Source organism: Leucopleurus acutus, assembly GCF_964270905.1.
Source record: "Leucopleurus acutus genome assembly, chromosome: 1".
Taxonomy (NCBI): Eukaryota; Metazoa; Chordata; class Mammalia; order Artiodactyla; family Delphinidae; genus Leucopleurus; species Leucopleurus acutus.
The window spans coordinates 30,832,948-30,849,039 of record NC_139142.1 but is presented as its reverse complement, the minus strand read 5'-3'; the positions used below and the strand labels follow the sequence as shown (position 1 = coordinate 30,849,039).

Here is a 16,092-nt window from a genome sequence, read left to right as displayed (position 1 = left end):
CGGGGTCTTTTGTGTCTCCATACAAATTTTAAGATGATTTGTTCTACTTCCGAAAAAAATGCCATTGGTAATTTGATAGCAATTGCATTGAATCTGTAGATTGCTTTGGGTAGTCTAGTCATTTTCACAGTATTGGTTCTTCCAATCCAAAAACATGGTATATCTCTCCATCTGTTGGTATCATCTTTAATTTCTTTCATCAGTGTCTTATTGTTTTCTGCATACAGGTCTTTTGTCTCCCTAAGTAAGGAGACAAAAGACCTACCTAGAGAGACAAAAGGTAGGTAAAATACCTACAATTCCTAGGTATTTTATTCTTTTTGTTGCAATGGTAAATGAGAGCGTTTCCTGAATTTCTCTTTCAGATTTTTCATCATTAGTGAATAGGAATGCAAGAGATTTCTGTGCATTAATTTTGTATCCTGCAACTTTACCAAATTCATTGATTAGCTCTAGTAGTTTTCTGGTGACATTTTTAGAACTCTCTGTGTATAGTATCATGTCATCTGCAAGTAGTGACAGTTTTACTTCTTCTTTTCCAATTTGTATTCCTTTTATTTCTTCTTCTTCTCTGATTGCCGTGACTAGAACTTCCAAAACTTTGTTGAATAATAATGGTGAGAGTGGACATCCTTGTCTTGTTCCTGATCTTAGAGGAAATGCTTTCAGTTTTCCACCATTGAGAATGATGTTTGCTGTGGGTTGTTTGTATATGGCCTTTGTTATGTTGAGGTAGGTTCCCTCTGTGCCCACTTTCTGGAGAGTTTTTATCATAAATGGGTGTTGAATTTTGTCAAAAGTTTTTTCTGCATCTATTGAGATGATCATATGGTTTTTATTCTTCAATTTGTTAATATGGTGTATCACATTGATTGATTTGCGTATATTGAAGAATCCTTGCATCCCTGGGATAAATCCCACTTGATCATGGTGTATGATCCTTTTAATGTGTTGTTGGATTCTGTTTGCTAGTATTTTGTTGAGGATTTTTGCATCTATATTCATCAGTGATATTGGTCTGTAATTTTCTTTTTTTGTAGTATCTTTGTCTGGTTTTGGTATCAGGGCGATGGTGACCTCATAGAATGAGTTTGGGAGTATTCCTTCCTCTGCAATTTTTTGGAAGAGTTTGAGAAGTATGGGTGTTAGCTCTTCTCTAAATGTTTGATAGAATTCACCTGTGAAGCCATCTGGTCCTGGACTTTTGTTTGTTGGAAGATTTTTAATCACAGTTTCAATTTCATTACTTGTGATTGGTTTGTTCGTATTTTCTATTTCTTCCTGGTTCGTTCTGGGAAGGTTACACCTTTCTAAGAATTTGTCCATTTCTTCCAGGTTGTCCATTTTATTGGCATAGAGTTGCTTGTAGTAGTCTCTTAGGATGCCTTGTGTTTCTGTGGTGTCTGTTGTAACTTTTCCTTTTCTATTTCTAATTTTATTGATTTGAGTCCTCTCCCTCTTTTTCTTGATGACTTTGGCTAATGGTTTATCAGTTTTGTTTCTCTTCTCGAAGAACCAGCTTTTAGTTTTATTGATCTTTGCTATTGTTTTCTTTGTTTCTATTTCATTTATTTCTGCTCTGATCTTTATGATTTCTTTACTTCTGCTAACTTTGGGTTTGGCTTGTCCTTCTTTCTCTAGTTCCTTTAGGTGTAAGGTTAGATTGTTTAGTTGAGATTTTTCTTTTTTCTTGAGGTAGGCATGTATAGTTATAAACTTCCCTCTTAGAACTGTTTTTGCTACATCCCATAGGTTTTGGATCGTCGTGTTTTCATTGTCATTTGTCTCTAGGTATTTTTTGATTTCCTCTTTGCTTTCCTCAGTGATCTCTTCGTTATTTAGTAGCGTATTGTTTAGCTTCCATGTGTTTGTGTTTTTTATGTTTTTTTCCGTGTAATTCATTTCTAATCTCATCGCATTGTGGTCAGAAAAGATTCTTGATATGATTTCAATTTCCTTAAATTTACTGAGGCTTTATTTGTGACCTAAAATGTGATCTATCCTGGAGAATGTTCTGTGTGCACTTGAGAAGAAAGTGTAATCTGCTGTTTTTGGATGGAATGTCCTATAAATATCAATTAAATCTGTCTGGTCTGTTGTGTCATATAAACCCTCTGTTTCCTTATGAATTTTCTGTTTGGATGGTCTGTCCATTGGTGTAAGTGTGGTGTTAAAGTCCCCCACTATTATTGTGTTACTGTCGATTTCCTCTTTTAGAGCTTTTAGCAGCTGCCTTTTGTATTGAGGTGCTCCTATGTTAGGTGCAAATATATTTATAATTGTTATATCTTCTTCTTGGGTTGATCCCTTGATCATTATGTAGTGTCCTTCCTGTCTCTTGTAACAGTCTCTATTTTAAAGTCTGTTTTATCTGATATGAGTATAGCTACTCCAGCTTTCTTTTGATTTCCATTTGCGTGGAATATCTTTTTCCATCCCGTCACTTACAGTCTGTATGTGTCCCTACGTCTGTAGTGGGTCTCTTGTTTACAGCATATATATGGGTTTTGTTTTTGTATCCATTCAGCAAGCCTGTGTCTTTTGGTTGGAGCATTTAATCCTTTCATGTTTAAGGTAATTATCAATATGTATGTTCCTATGACCATTTTCTTAATTGTTTTGGGTTTGTTTTTGTAGGTCTTTTTCTTCTCTTGTGTTTCCCACTTAGAGAAGTTCCTTTAGCATTTGTTGTAGAGCTGGTTTGGTTGTGCTGAATTCTCTTAGCTTTTGTTTGTGTGTAAAGCTTTTGATTTCTCCATCGAATCTGAATGAGATCCTTGCCTTGTAGAGTAATATTGGTTGTAGGTTCTTCCCTTTCATCACTTTAAGTATATCGTGCCACTCCCTTCTGGCTTGTAGAGTTTCTGCTGAGAAATCAGCTATTAACCTTACAGGAGTTCCCTTGTATGTTATTTGTCATTTTTCCCTTGCTGCTTTTAATAATTTTTCTTTGTCTTTAATTTTTGCCAATTTGATTACTATGTGTCTGGGCGGGTTTCTCCTTGGGTTTATCTTGTATGGAACTCGCTGTGCGTCCTGGACTTGGGTTGCTATTTCCTTTCCCATGTAAGGGAAGTTTTTGAGTATAATCTCTTCAGATATTTTCTCGGGTCCTTTCTCTCTCTCTTCTCCTTCTGGGATCCCTATAATGCTAATGTTGTTGTATTTAATGTTGTCCCAGAGGTCTCTTAGGCTGTCTTAATTTCTTTTCATTCTTTTTTCTTTATTCTGTTCCGTAGCAGTGACATCCACCATTCTGTCTTCCAGGTCACTTATCCATTCTTCTCCCTCAGTTATTCTGCTATTGATTCCTTCTAGTGTAGTTTTCATTTCAGTTATTTTATTGTTCATCTCTGTTTGTTTGCTCTTTAATTCTTCTAGGTCTTTGTTAAACATTTCTTGCATCTTCCTGGTCTTTGCCTCCATTCTTTTTCTGAGGTCCTGGATCATCTTCACTATCATTATTCTGAATTCTTTTTCTGGAAGTTTGCCTATGTCCACTTCATTTTGTTGTTTTTCTGGGGTTTTATCTTGTTCCTTCATCTGGTACATAGCCCTCTGCCTTTTCATCTTGTCTATCTCTCTGTGAATGTGGTTTTTGTTCCACATGCTGCAGGATTGTAGTTCTTCTTGCTTCTGCTATCTGCCCTCTGGTGGATGAGGCTATATCTAACTCTGTGATAGTATTTTTAATGACTACACTGTATTCCATTTTGTGTGTATACAGTACCTTAATTTAGCTATCTTGTTTTTCGTTATTTCAATTATTTTCTAATTTAAATTTGTGTTAGATCACTGTGATGTTCAAAGTTTAAATGACTAAATTTTTTATCATGATTTAGCAGAAGTAGAATTACCGGAAAGCTACACCCATTTTAAAGTTTCTCAATATATATTGCCAAATTCTGAAGATTTTTACCTTTTCATTACTGTGATCAGCAGTTTGAGGGCTTCTTTTTTTGTACTTTTCACTACACTATTTAGTATTTTCACAAACTGGTAAATAATTCATTGTTTACTTTTTTCAGTTTTTGGATTACTAGTGATATGGAGCTATTTTTCTTGTGCTGTTCCATTTATATTTGTTATTTTGTGAATTGTATATTTTTCTGTTGGTGGTTAGTTTTTTACTATTGATTTGAAGAAGATATTTATGAAGGATATCATTTTGTGTCAAATACTTTTCCTCACTTTATGGCAGTGTATTTATATGCCACAATTAATTTTTCTGTGATGTGTTCCATTCTATGAAACTTTATTAGTTCTGTATTTTTTTTTTTTTTTTTTTTTTGTGGTACGTGGGCCTCTCACTGTTGTGGCCTCTCCCGTTGTGGAGCACAGGCTCCGGACGCGCAGGCTCAGCGGCCATGGCTCACGGGCCTAGCCGCTCCGCGGCATGTGGGATCCTCCCGGACGGGGGCACAAACCTGCGTCCCCTGCATCGGCAGGCGGACTCCCAACCACTGCGCCACCAGTGAAGCCCCACAGGGTATTTTCACGTTCAGTTTTACTAGGTAATACAAGCTGTTTGCCAAAACGATTGTACCAATTTATACTCTCACCGTTAGTATGTGAAAGTGCTTATTGTTTCATATCCTCAGTCTTTGATTTTGGTAAGTTTTAACAGTTTGCCGTTTTAACAGTTAAGTGTTAGATGTGTCTCATTTTGACTTTAGTTAACCTTTCTGATTACTAATGAGGCTGAGCATCTTATCTCACATATATGGTCCATTTAAGTTTTCTGTTCTTTCCGGTGCCCATTCGTTTCTTTTTTATTTTTCTTTGGAGTTCTCTTTTTCTTATTGATTAAGAAAAATGAGTTTAAAAATATATATTCATTGTACTACTCCTTATTGGTTATGTACATTACAGACATCTTTTCCCAGTTTGTAGCTTGTCACTTTGCTTTTCTTAAGGTTTCTTATGATTATCATACATTCTTAAATTTAATACACAGTTTATCATTTTTTGGTAATTAACAATTTTGTGTTTTGTTTAAGAAATTATTCCTACACAGATATCAGAAGAATACTCTCAGAAAGTTTGTCTTTTTAAAGTTTCATGTTTCTTTTGTTTTCACATTTCAGTTTTGTTGGAAATTATTATGATCTGTTGTAAGGTAGGGATTCAGGATTTGTTTTTTTTCTTTATAAATAACTGGTTTAATCAGTATTTGTTAAACAGAGTATCTTTTCCTTGGTGATCTGCAGTACTCATTTTGTCATAAATTAAGTTTTCATACATGGTGGGTATGTTTCTGGGCTCTCTTCTGTTCTGTTGATCTAGTTTATGCCTGTGCAGTTACCACACTATCCTAAGTGCTTTATAACATGACTTTTGATACCTAGTGGGGCAAACCTCGTACCTCGTTCTTTTTCAGGAGTTAATTTGCTACTGTCAGCTCCTTGATTTTTTTTTTGTTTTAAATAAATTTACTTTATTTATTTATTTTTGGCTGCTTTGGATCTTCATTGCTGTGCGCAGCCTTTCTCTAGTTGTTGCGAGCGGGGACTCCTCTTCGTTGTGATGTGCAGGCTTCTCATTGCAGTGGCTTCTCTTGTTGTGGAGCACGGGCTCTAGGCCCACGGGCTTCAGTAATTGTGGCACGTCGGCTCTAGAGCTCAGGCTCAGTTGTGGCCCATGGGCTTAGTTGCTCCAGGACATGTGGGATCTTCCCAGACGAGGGCTCGGACCCGTGTCCCCTGCATTGGCAGGCCAATTCTTAACCACTGTGCCACCAGGGAAGCCCCTCCTTGATTTTTGGTGTAAACTTCAGAGTCTACTGGGCAAAATCTACAAGGACTTAGGGTTTTTATTGGAATTACACTGGCTATGTAGATTCCTCTGCTGAGGATTGGTATCTTTACAATATTAAATCTCTCCATTTATTTAGTCTTCTTTAATGTCTTTCAGTAAAGATTTATCATTTCTCCATTAAACGGCTTTCATAGGGCTTCCCTGGTGGCGCAGTGGTTCAGAGTCCGCCTGCCGATGCAGGGGACGCGGGTTCGTGCCCCGGTCCGGGAAGATCCCACATGCTGCGGAGCGGCTGGGCCCGTGAGCCATGGCCGCTGAGTCTGTGCGTCCGGACCCTTTGCTCCGTGACGGGAGAGGCCACAACAGTGAGAGGCCCATGTACTGCAAAAAAAAAAAAAAAAAAAAAGGCTTTCATAGCTTTTATTAAATTTGACAAATTATTTTATAGTTTTTCTGCTACTATATGATTTTTTCTATTTACCTTTTGATTTTCTCCCTTTAAATGTAGCAGTTTACTTTGTATCCAGCAACTTTATTAAACTCCCTTATTAATGGTAAAACTTTGTAGGTTATTTCTTGATTTTCTGTAAATGTTGACAGTTTTATTTCTTCCTTTCTAGACCTTATGCTTCTTGTTTAACTTTTCATTGGGTTTAACTTTTCATAACTTCTCACACGTGGTTAAATTGAAATAGCATTGGTGTACAGCCTTGTCTTTTTAGGAGTGCTTTTAAGTTTCACCATTAAATAAGGTCTTTGTTGTAGATTTTTGCTTTCGACATCTCCTTTCCCCCACTCTCCCACCTGTAAATCTCCGTTCTGAACAAAAATGAACAGGAAAACAGATACACTTACTTCCAGAGCCTTCTATGCTTGGTACACTAGAGCTGTCAATTGGTTGCATGAATGAATGAATATAGTAGGACTGACTACTTGTGCTTCTTGTTGTCATTGGCTGTGGTATAGCAGCTCAGAAATGCTTGTTCAATCTTTATCTTAGAGAAAGAGTCAAAGCCATTAATGTATGTATTACATTTCTAACGTTTCATCAGAGGAAATTAGCACACTGAATTTTGGAATTTGAATACAATTATTTGGAGACAAACCATATTTTTTTTCCGTTTCTCATTCAGTGATGCTTACAATATTGTAAATTAAGGATCCATTTAAAATATACACAGGTGAATTTTAAGCTAAATTTTCTGAAGATTTATTCTGTTTAGGGAGTTTGCTTTTATCTATTCATAAAGGAATGCTTATGAATGTTCCTTTGAGGAACATCGTTGTGATCTAGATTAGATTTGTAAATTTAGTACTGTGCCGGTTCTGTGAAGTTCTAATTAAAGCCTGAGCAGTTTATGATACTGATAATCAACAAATTAATTTGTGACGTCTCCTTTATAATTCAGATCAAACCCTTTCTGCTTTTCTGCCTTTCCCTGTACCTGTTTTTATTTTTAAACAGATGAGGAAATTAAGGCATAAAGGTAGAGATTCCCTGAATTTGGTGTACTGCTTACTGCAGTAGACCACTTTGCTTCTGTGAGAATTGTAAACTACTTACTTCCCAGGTATGTGCTGAAATTTCCATTCCTGAAAATCTGCAAGTCTTGCTAATAAAGAAAATTCTTACTCAGTCAATTTATATGTTAGGACACCAACAGCTGACTAAAAGTTCTGCTCCTGAATTTGTAGAGAAGAGAAAGGCACAGTAAGTTTGCAAGAGGGTATATTTTTTCTATAAAAGGAGCTGTTTGCTTTTTCCTTCATCTTTTTTTCTCCCTTAATACCTCGTTCCCACTCAATGTTGACCATTGAGCATTAGTTCTAGATTATTGTTTCTCCACTGAAGATGACCTTGCCCCCCAGGAGACATTTGGCAATATTTGGAGGCATTTTTGGTTATCACAGGGAGAAATGCTGCTGGCATCTGGTGGGTAGAGGTCAGGGATGCTGCTGACCATCCTAACAGTGCACAAGATGGTCTCCTACAGTCGAGAACTATGTGGCCCAAAATGTCAGTAGTGCTGAGGTTAAGAAACCTTCCCTGGATACTGGTGTTTCTTTTGGTTTTGAACTGGAAAGAGAACTTTAATGCCTGCTTGTTAAAAGGCATTATTGGTGTCTTAGACTATAGCCTTTAGAGTTAGACCTGGTGTTCAAATCTTTTCTCAGTCCTTACTGGTTACGAGTACCTACATTCACGTGTGAAGGAGAAAAACCAGAAAGAGCAGATATGATAACACATTGTAGAGTGATGAGGAAGTATTATTTGTGTCCTCCCTTCCCACCTGAACTCCATATACCAATGACTTGGCTTATTTTGTTTACTCCTCTGAGACCTTAGGCAAGTTTTTACACCTTTCGGTTTTCAGTTTTTTCATCTGTAAAATGAGGATGATAGTATTTATATCATAGATTTTTAGGGGAATGTTTCATGAGAAAATGCAAATAAAGCACGCAACCCTATGACTGGAATGTATTAAGTATTTAGTAAATATTTGCTTTGTTATTAATAATAATTTTATGTTCCAATTATAATCATTTAGACTTGCTATCAGAAGTGATGTATAAAACTGGGTAAGATTGTCCATCAGCTGATGAATGAATAAACAAAATGTGTTCTATCCATACAATGGAATATTATTTGGCCATAGAAAGGTATAAAGCACTGATACATGCTACAACATTGATGAACCTTGAAAACATTGTGCTAAGTGAAAGAAGTCAGTTACAGAAGACCACATATTATGTGATTCCATTTATATGAAAAAACAAATCCAGAATAGGCAAATTTATAGAGACAGAAAGTAGATCAGTGGTTGCTTAGGGCTGGGGGGAGGAGGGGTGGGAAGGGTAATAGCTAAATGGGTTTGCTTGTGAGATGATAAAAATGTTTAAAAATCAACTGTGGTGATGGACGCACAACTTTATGAATATACTAAAAATCATTGAATCGCACAGTTTCAGTGCATGAATTGTAAGGTATGTGAATTACATATCATTAAAGCTGATGTGTACAAACTTTATCCTTTCTGTGACGTAGAACATTTTATTCCTTGGTCTTCACCTTGGCCTCCATCTTCTGATTTCTTTACAATCTTAATTAGAGAATGCATTCCAATGGAGTTAACAGTATTGCTGGTTATTACTCATCACTAGTTCAGTGGGTGACAGCTGCCTGTATATACACACTTGAGATTTTGCCAAATTAGAAAAATATTTCTCATTCCGGTCTAGATAGCCGTGTGACTTAACACCAAATGGCCAGCAAATTTGGTCATACTCCAGTTTTCTCACACAGGGACATTTGTATGCGGACTTGGCCATCGTGTTGGTAACTGAGTTCCATTATGTTTTATTTTTATAAACGGGTAACAAGTTAGAGAGGTAATTTCCATTAGCTAACTGTAGCCAATGGCTTAGAGTTAGAAACCCAATGAGCAAACAGGGACATGGTAGTTATGAGACCATTAATTTAAAAAACACACTAGAATTCAAACAGCTATAGTGAGAAGTACATAAATGGAAGGTGAACTTGTAAGCAGATTGTATTTTGCCTATATCTTTTGATTGCAGCTATTGGAATCCCCACCCAAACAGGCTTAAGGTAATTTATGGCTCACATTACCGAAAAGTCTATGTTTAAGGGGTGTCTTCAGATGTGGCAATGTGCAGAATTTCAAGTAGCTTCATGACTCTGGTGCCCTTTACCAGGCTATGCTTTTCTTTTAGTTGACTTCTTAGACAGGCTCTCCCCTTATGGTTGTAAAATGGCTACGGCAGCTCCAGGACTCATCTTCTCAGCATTAAGACAAGCAGATAGAGAGAAGTTTCTTCTCTCAACAGTAGAACATTTCTGGCCTGAGTTGGGTCATGTGCTTGTTCTAGAACTACTAGTTGCTGTGACCAAGAGATTGGGATATGCTGATTGACTTTGGCCAGTAGAGCTTACCCCTAAACTTGAGAGTGGGGTCAGCATTACCCACAGCCATATGAGAGATTGGGATGAGGTGATTCACCAGAAGAATTTGGAGTTGCTTTTTTATTTTTGTTAACCAGGAGGTTGAATTAGATGCTAGATGGTAAGATAGCTTATGTCCACAATAATGTCGAGCATATATACTAGAGCTTTTATCCTTGATAATAATAGCTAAAAAATTTATTGACTGATTTTGTATACCAGGTAGAATGAGTAAAAATCTTTGGGCAGAAATAGGATTATGATAACTTTTAGGCCTGAATTGTTCTAAAAGTTGTGTTCCTGAGGAACTTTATTATAAAATTGTCTAGGGGACTTCCCTGGTGGTCCAGTGGTTAAGACTCCCCGCTTCCACCACAGGGGGTGCGGGTTCGATCCCTGGTCATGGAACTAAGATCCCATGTGCCGAGTGGCTCCCTCACTAAAAAGAAAATTTCTTGAACTGAATAAAAATACAACATAGCAACTTAAAAAATTTTTTTTAATTGTCTAAGTTTTTTGAAATTTGGTGTGATTTTTTTTTTTTCCTTATTTTAGGATCCCGTTATCTTTAAGTTCTATATGTGGACTTCCTTAGTTCTTTGAACCTAGTACTTTTCTCTTTTGTCTTTCTAATGCCTGTTTTTACTACATAGCATCATTTCACTTTTTAAACGTGTGCCTTCTAACTCTACACATGCAAGTCTGAAATCTTAGGTTCCCAGCTCTGTGAGACAAGCTAGTATCCTAGTTAAATTCTGTTAACTTAAGAAATACAGTTACAGATAGCTTGACCAGGATAATTGCCCTCATGCATGTTCGTCATTGTATCATGCAGCTCAATCAGACTGTGCTCTTGGAGAGATCAGGGAGTGTAAGATCTGATTACTTGGGACTTCCCTGGGGGTGCAGTGGCTAAGAATCCGCCTGCCATTTCAGGGGACACAGGTTCATGCCCTGGTCCAGGAAGATCCCACATGCCGTGGAGCAACTAAGCCCATGCACCACAACTACTGAGCCTGCGCTCTAGAACCCACGAGCCACAACTACTGAGCTTACGTGCCACAACTACTGAATCCCGTGCGCCTAGAGCCCGTGCTCTGTAACAAGAGAAGCCACCGCAATGAGAAGCCTGCCTGCCACAACGAAGAGTAGCCCCTGTTCACCGCAACTAGAGAAAGCCCGTGTGTGGTGATGAAGACCCAACACAGCCAAAAATAAATAAATTTAAAAAATTAAAAATAAATAAATTGAAAAAAAAGATCTGATTACTTTCTGACCAATTTCTCTTTGCTGTTAGGAAACAAAAGGCAAATAATTTCTTTGCTAGAGTGGTTTTATGGCACATATCATAAAATATGTGCTATATTTAGTATGGTACAATTGTAATCAAGGCCAGTTTCTGATACTGGATTGGATATAGACAGTTTGGGAGAGAGTTTTAAATGTTTTGGAGTAGTGACATGGTTATAAAATAGTTCAAATTTACCAGACTTATAAAAGAAGAATGATTTTTTTCAATTTGCTATATTAAATATCTGAACCTGTTAGTTCTACAGAAAAAAAGATAATAACTTAAAAAACAAACAAAAGGAAAACCATTGGTGTCAGAATAATGACAGTTATTCTCCTTTTCTTATTTTTTCCCCACAGTGATCCTGGTGGGGGCATTGAAATGTCTGAGTTCATTCGAGAGGCCACACCCCCAGTTGGTTGCAGTTCAAGAAATTCTTATGCTGGCCTTGATCCAGGCCACCAGGTAGGAACCTGTGCTGTTGTATTTTGCTTTTTTCCCTCCTCCTGATGGTGGTCTCACGTGTTCTCTTGTCTGTAACAGTCAGTCAGTGTTTGGGTTTATCTTGCTGATTAATAATATTTTGATTGTTTACTGATTATCTTTTATTACCATTATTTTAAATAGAATTTTCACATTAATTAAGTACTTTGTTGATGAGCACATACCACATGCTAATTGCCCAGGGGTAGTTTTGATCGAGACAGTTGTGGTGAGCGCCCTTAGGAACTTTAGCTCCTAGTGTGTGCTTATTTACCTTCATGGTGTCTGTCTGTATTGGAGACATATAGGTTATCCCTTGTGCTTTTCTCAGTCTCTTTGGATAGAATGAAATGACTTAGTCCTTAAATATGGCTGCACATTTTATATTCTTAATTAAACCTGGCCTTTCTTCTTACTGACAAATATTAGCAACATCAGATTACCCTGGGGAATAAGCCTATACTTTTGCAACAAATTTTGAAGAGCCACACCTTTTTTTTTTCTTTTTCTTTTTCTTTTTCTGTTAGGACAGACAAAAGGACACAGCAATGGCCAGCCACCTTTGGTAACTCTACCCTTGGCATCATGTCCATTAGAACTTGCCCTACTTGTTTTAGGGAGGGTGTCCCATCTTGAATGTAATTATTGCATGTCTGCACCTAAATGCACAGCACATCTAATTTGGTTTTCCTTAAAATATTAACTCTTGAGTAAAAAAGGGCAGATATCAGAAGCTATTGTGCTACTTAGATTTTGGTGTTTTAGTTTTATACTGTTTTATACCAAAAGGAATTATTGGCATAATTATTGTTATCCTTTAGGGAAGCTGAAGTGGGGAAGTAAAGTTGGGCTTTTTGTATATCGGTAGAGATATTACCAATATAGACACACCATGTTTCTCACACATGTTTTATTATATAGGTCTTATTACACATTATCATAGTTGTATATAAATGTCTTCTGTACTAGATAGTGAACTCCTTGAACACAGTAGCTCTGTCATAGTCATTGTGATCATTCTTTCCTTTCTGCCACTGCTACCCTTCTCCTTTCCATCTTCTACTCTCCATTCCCACCCCCGCCCTGTCCCTCTCTTCCCTTTTATCACTTACCTTCCTTAAAATATTTTAGTGCCTGATGGTATTTAAGGCATTTTGTTTGTCCAGGATGTGGAGTGGGTCTTAACCCTCAAAGAGTTTGCAATTTCCTAGTAAATGTCTATAAGTAACTGAAGTTATAAATATGTTACCAAGTAAGTGTAAGTACAAGATACAAAGTAATAGTTGCCATAGGAATGGTACAGAAAAGGGGCTATAGATTTCAGAGGAGAAAGTAATTGTTTCCAGCTAGAGAGAGGGGCAAGGCTTCATGGAGGAGGTGGCCTTGCCTGATTGCTCTTTTAGTTGGAAGTAGTTTTTCTTCTCTGACATCCATAATCCTTCCTGGACTTTCCTTTGGCACTTATCAAAGAGAAGAAACACTGGACCATCTTAGTTTGTGCAAACCTATTAAGTAAAAACTTTACCTCTAAGTGTATGAAGATATCATTTTTTTCTTAATTTTTTCCTTTTCTGAATGTGTTTATTTTTAGAAAGTTAGCAAATAACAAGAAGAAAATAAAAATCATCTGTAATGTCATAATCAAAAAAACTTTTTAAACAAAGAGGGATTTTAGTGTGCTGTTCTTTGGAACTTGATTCTCTTTACTGACTATATCATGAATGTTAATATTATTAAGTGTTTTTCTGCAGTGACATTTTGGGGACTGTATCGCATTCTTTTATTTGTATGCACTGTGGTTTATATTTTCAATCCCTTATTGTTTCGTGTGTGAACAGTCACGATTCCATTATATTTGCGGGGGGGATACATTTTAAATAATACAGAAAAGCGTGAAGAATAAAATATAACCACCCATTGTATCTGTTAAGATTGCTTTTGTCACCAAATAATAGAACTCAACTAATTAGGTGACTTAAAGAAATAGTTTTATGTTTGTCGCCTAAGTTTGGAGCTGGTTTAATAGCATTTGTTCAGCAGCTCAATAATATTAGGGCTCTGGGTTGGAATTTCCCTAGTTCTTTTGGCTTTTCCTTAGACTTGCAGGATGAGCACAGCAGCTTCAGTTATGATCCTGTTGAAAAGTTAAGAAGCAGGTGACAGTGTGGGGCAGAGTTGTCCTTGCTCATCATCTTCTCAGACATGAAAAGGTCTTTCCTCAAAGCCCTCCAGCAGACTCTCCCATACATTCATTGAGCAGAACTAGAGCACACACCTAGGTCAGAGTCTGGGCCCTCTTCTCATAAGTCGGAAGATAACATGCCCAACATTTGAACAAAATGGGAAGCTTGTTAAGGAAAGAAAAAGAGAACACTTGGAGGTTGTGAGCAAATGACTACTGTACGCATATTCAAAAAACATTTTTTTTTAAGTTTAAATTCTTAGAAGGGTGGCATGAAATGGTGTTTTTTGTTTGCTTACTTGTTTTTAAACTTCTGTCTAGGAAGTTACATGTTTATTACTCTAGTAGATAAATAACATATGTTAGTTTTATAACTTGTTTAGCAGGTGTTATAAGAATGAAACTCTTGCAGTAAAATGCTTTTTGGCCTTTTTCTTTCTGTCTAGTTGCAGTGCCTTTTATGGCTAATTGAAAGCAAAAATTAGGAAAAATCAGGAGAATCAAACTTAATAAACAGTTCAAAAAATATTGCCAAGCTCATTTTTTTATTGGCTACATAAGAATTTATTAGCAGTTTTAACCTGTATGTGTATGCTTATTTTTACTTACTTTTTCACTGACATATAACTTTTATACAGCGTAGTATACACTTATTAAGTGTACGGCTCAGTAGATTTTTACATATGTGTACACCCATTTAATTGCCGTCCAGACAATTACACAATTAGGCTCTGCCGTCCAGAGCCCTAATATCATTGAGCTGCTGAACAAATGCTATTAAACCAACTCCAAACTTAGGTGACAAACATAAAACTGTTTCTTTAAGTCACCTAATTAGTTGAGTTCTATTATTTGGTGACAAAAGCAATCTTAACAGATACAATGGGTGGTTATGTTTTATTCTTATGCTTTTCTGTATTTATCCCCCCCAAATATAGACCAAGAAAGTCCCTCATGCCCCTTCAAAGTCAGTATTAACCTATATTTTGACCAGATTTCTCATTGTATACTTCTGTTCAGTTGAATCAATGAAAGAAAAGATTTGGCAAAATATGAGTATTATATGACTGTTCTTGATTTTAGTGTAAGGTGTTAAATTTGCTTGACTATTTTCTTCTTGAATCCCTTGAAAGCAGGTTATAAAAAGAGTTACTCAGACTTGTTGATTTAGTAACTGTCATGTTATATTTGGTTTCCTTAATGTGTTCATGGAATTTGTTTCTGTGATTTTTATGGTAGTATAATAATTGATGGTTATGAAATCTTAGGGACGTCTTATACCATCTTGAATATAAGCCCTAAAAGCTCCGCAGATTTTAGTGTTCTGTTTATAGAGTTTGTGCTAAAAATTCCTTTTTCTTAGATGGCTTAGTTTTTTTTTATTCTTTAAAAATATGTTATAGCAGCCTACAAAGAAGTACTTACTTTCTGTCTGAAACTCAGGAAAGAACATATTGATTTACTAACAATATGAAAGTAAAATTTGGGTTGCTCTTTGTTAGTATGTTATGTCCTCCAAACTTTCCCTTTATATGCCCTGATAAGTCTAAATTTATTTCAGGTAGACTTAACACCTAGTTTTGCTTTTGTTTATAACTTGCACATGTCATGATGCAATATAAAAATGACAATGACCGTTTGGCACGGATTGTTCGAGGTTGGAGACTCTTGCCCTGGGGGCTCCATCAGCCCTGAGTACGCAGAGGGGTTCAGTGTCTCAGCAGATCTGTACTAGATGCGCAGCATGCGCCACAGCAGACAGGGAGTGCGGCTCTGATACATCATGGCCTTTTGGTGAAAGTGACTGATAACATGTTTTGATAATATAATTTCATTTGATAATCTTGCTAGTCTGTGCCGATGGCGTAGCTAGCATTTCGTTTACTTCATGTCATGTTTTCAGATTGGATCTGGTTCCTCTCGTCTTGGAACAGCAACAACTATTAAAGGTAGGTGTGATCTAACCCGAAAGTTACCTCTGACTTCCCATTTCTTTTTTTGTTTCTAGTAAAGATAACTGTATCATATATTTACGTGTAATGAAAAATCATTTTTGAAATTATTTTGTGGATAAAATTATGTATCTTTTTTTATGGTAAACTTTTAAAAACATTTATTTATTTAATGAATTTATTTTTGGCTGCATTGGCTCTTCATTGCTGTGTGTGGGCTTTCTCTAGTTGTGGCGAGTGGGGGCTACTCTGTGATGTGGTGCATGGGCTTCTCATTGCGGTGGCTTCTCTTGTTGTGGAGCACGGGCTCTAGGCGTGTGGGCTTCAGTAGTTGTGGCTCATGGGCTCTAGAGCGCAGGCTCAGTAGTTGTGGTGCACGGGTTTAGTTGCTCCGCGGCATGTGGGATCTTCCCGGACCAGGGCTCGAACCTGTGTCCCCTGCAACGGCAAGCAGATTCTTAAC

General features: G+C 36.9%; 1 protein-coding gene across 6 annotated transcripts in view; it reads left to right on the top strand.

The window, feature by feature from the left end:
- Positions 1–16,092, top strand: part of PCNX1 (pecanex 1) — a 168,762-nt gene that overhangs the window by 34,151 nt on the left and 118,519 nt on the right. For all 6 annotated transcript variants that reach the window (XM_082844795.1, XM_082844794.1, XM_082844796.1 and 3 more), the window contains exons 3-4: positions 11,372–11,477; positions 15,581–15,626. In XM_082844795.1, coding sequence (XP_082700921.1) covers positions 11,372–11,477; positions 15,581–15,626 — 152 coding nt within the window. The remainder of the gene's footprint in view (positions 1–11,371; positions 11,478–15,580; positions 15,627–16,092) is intronic.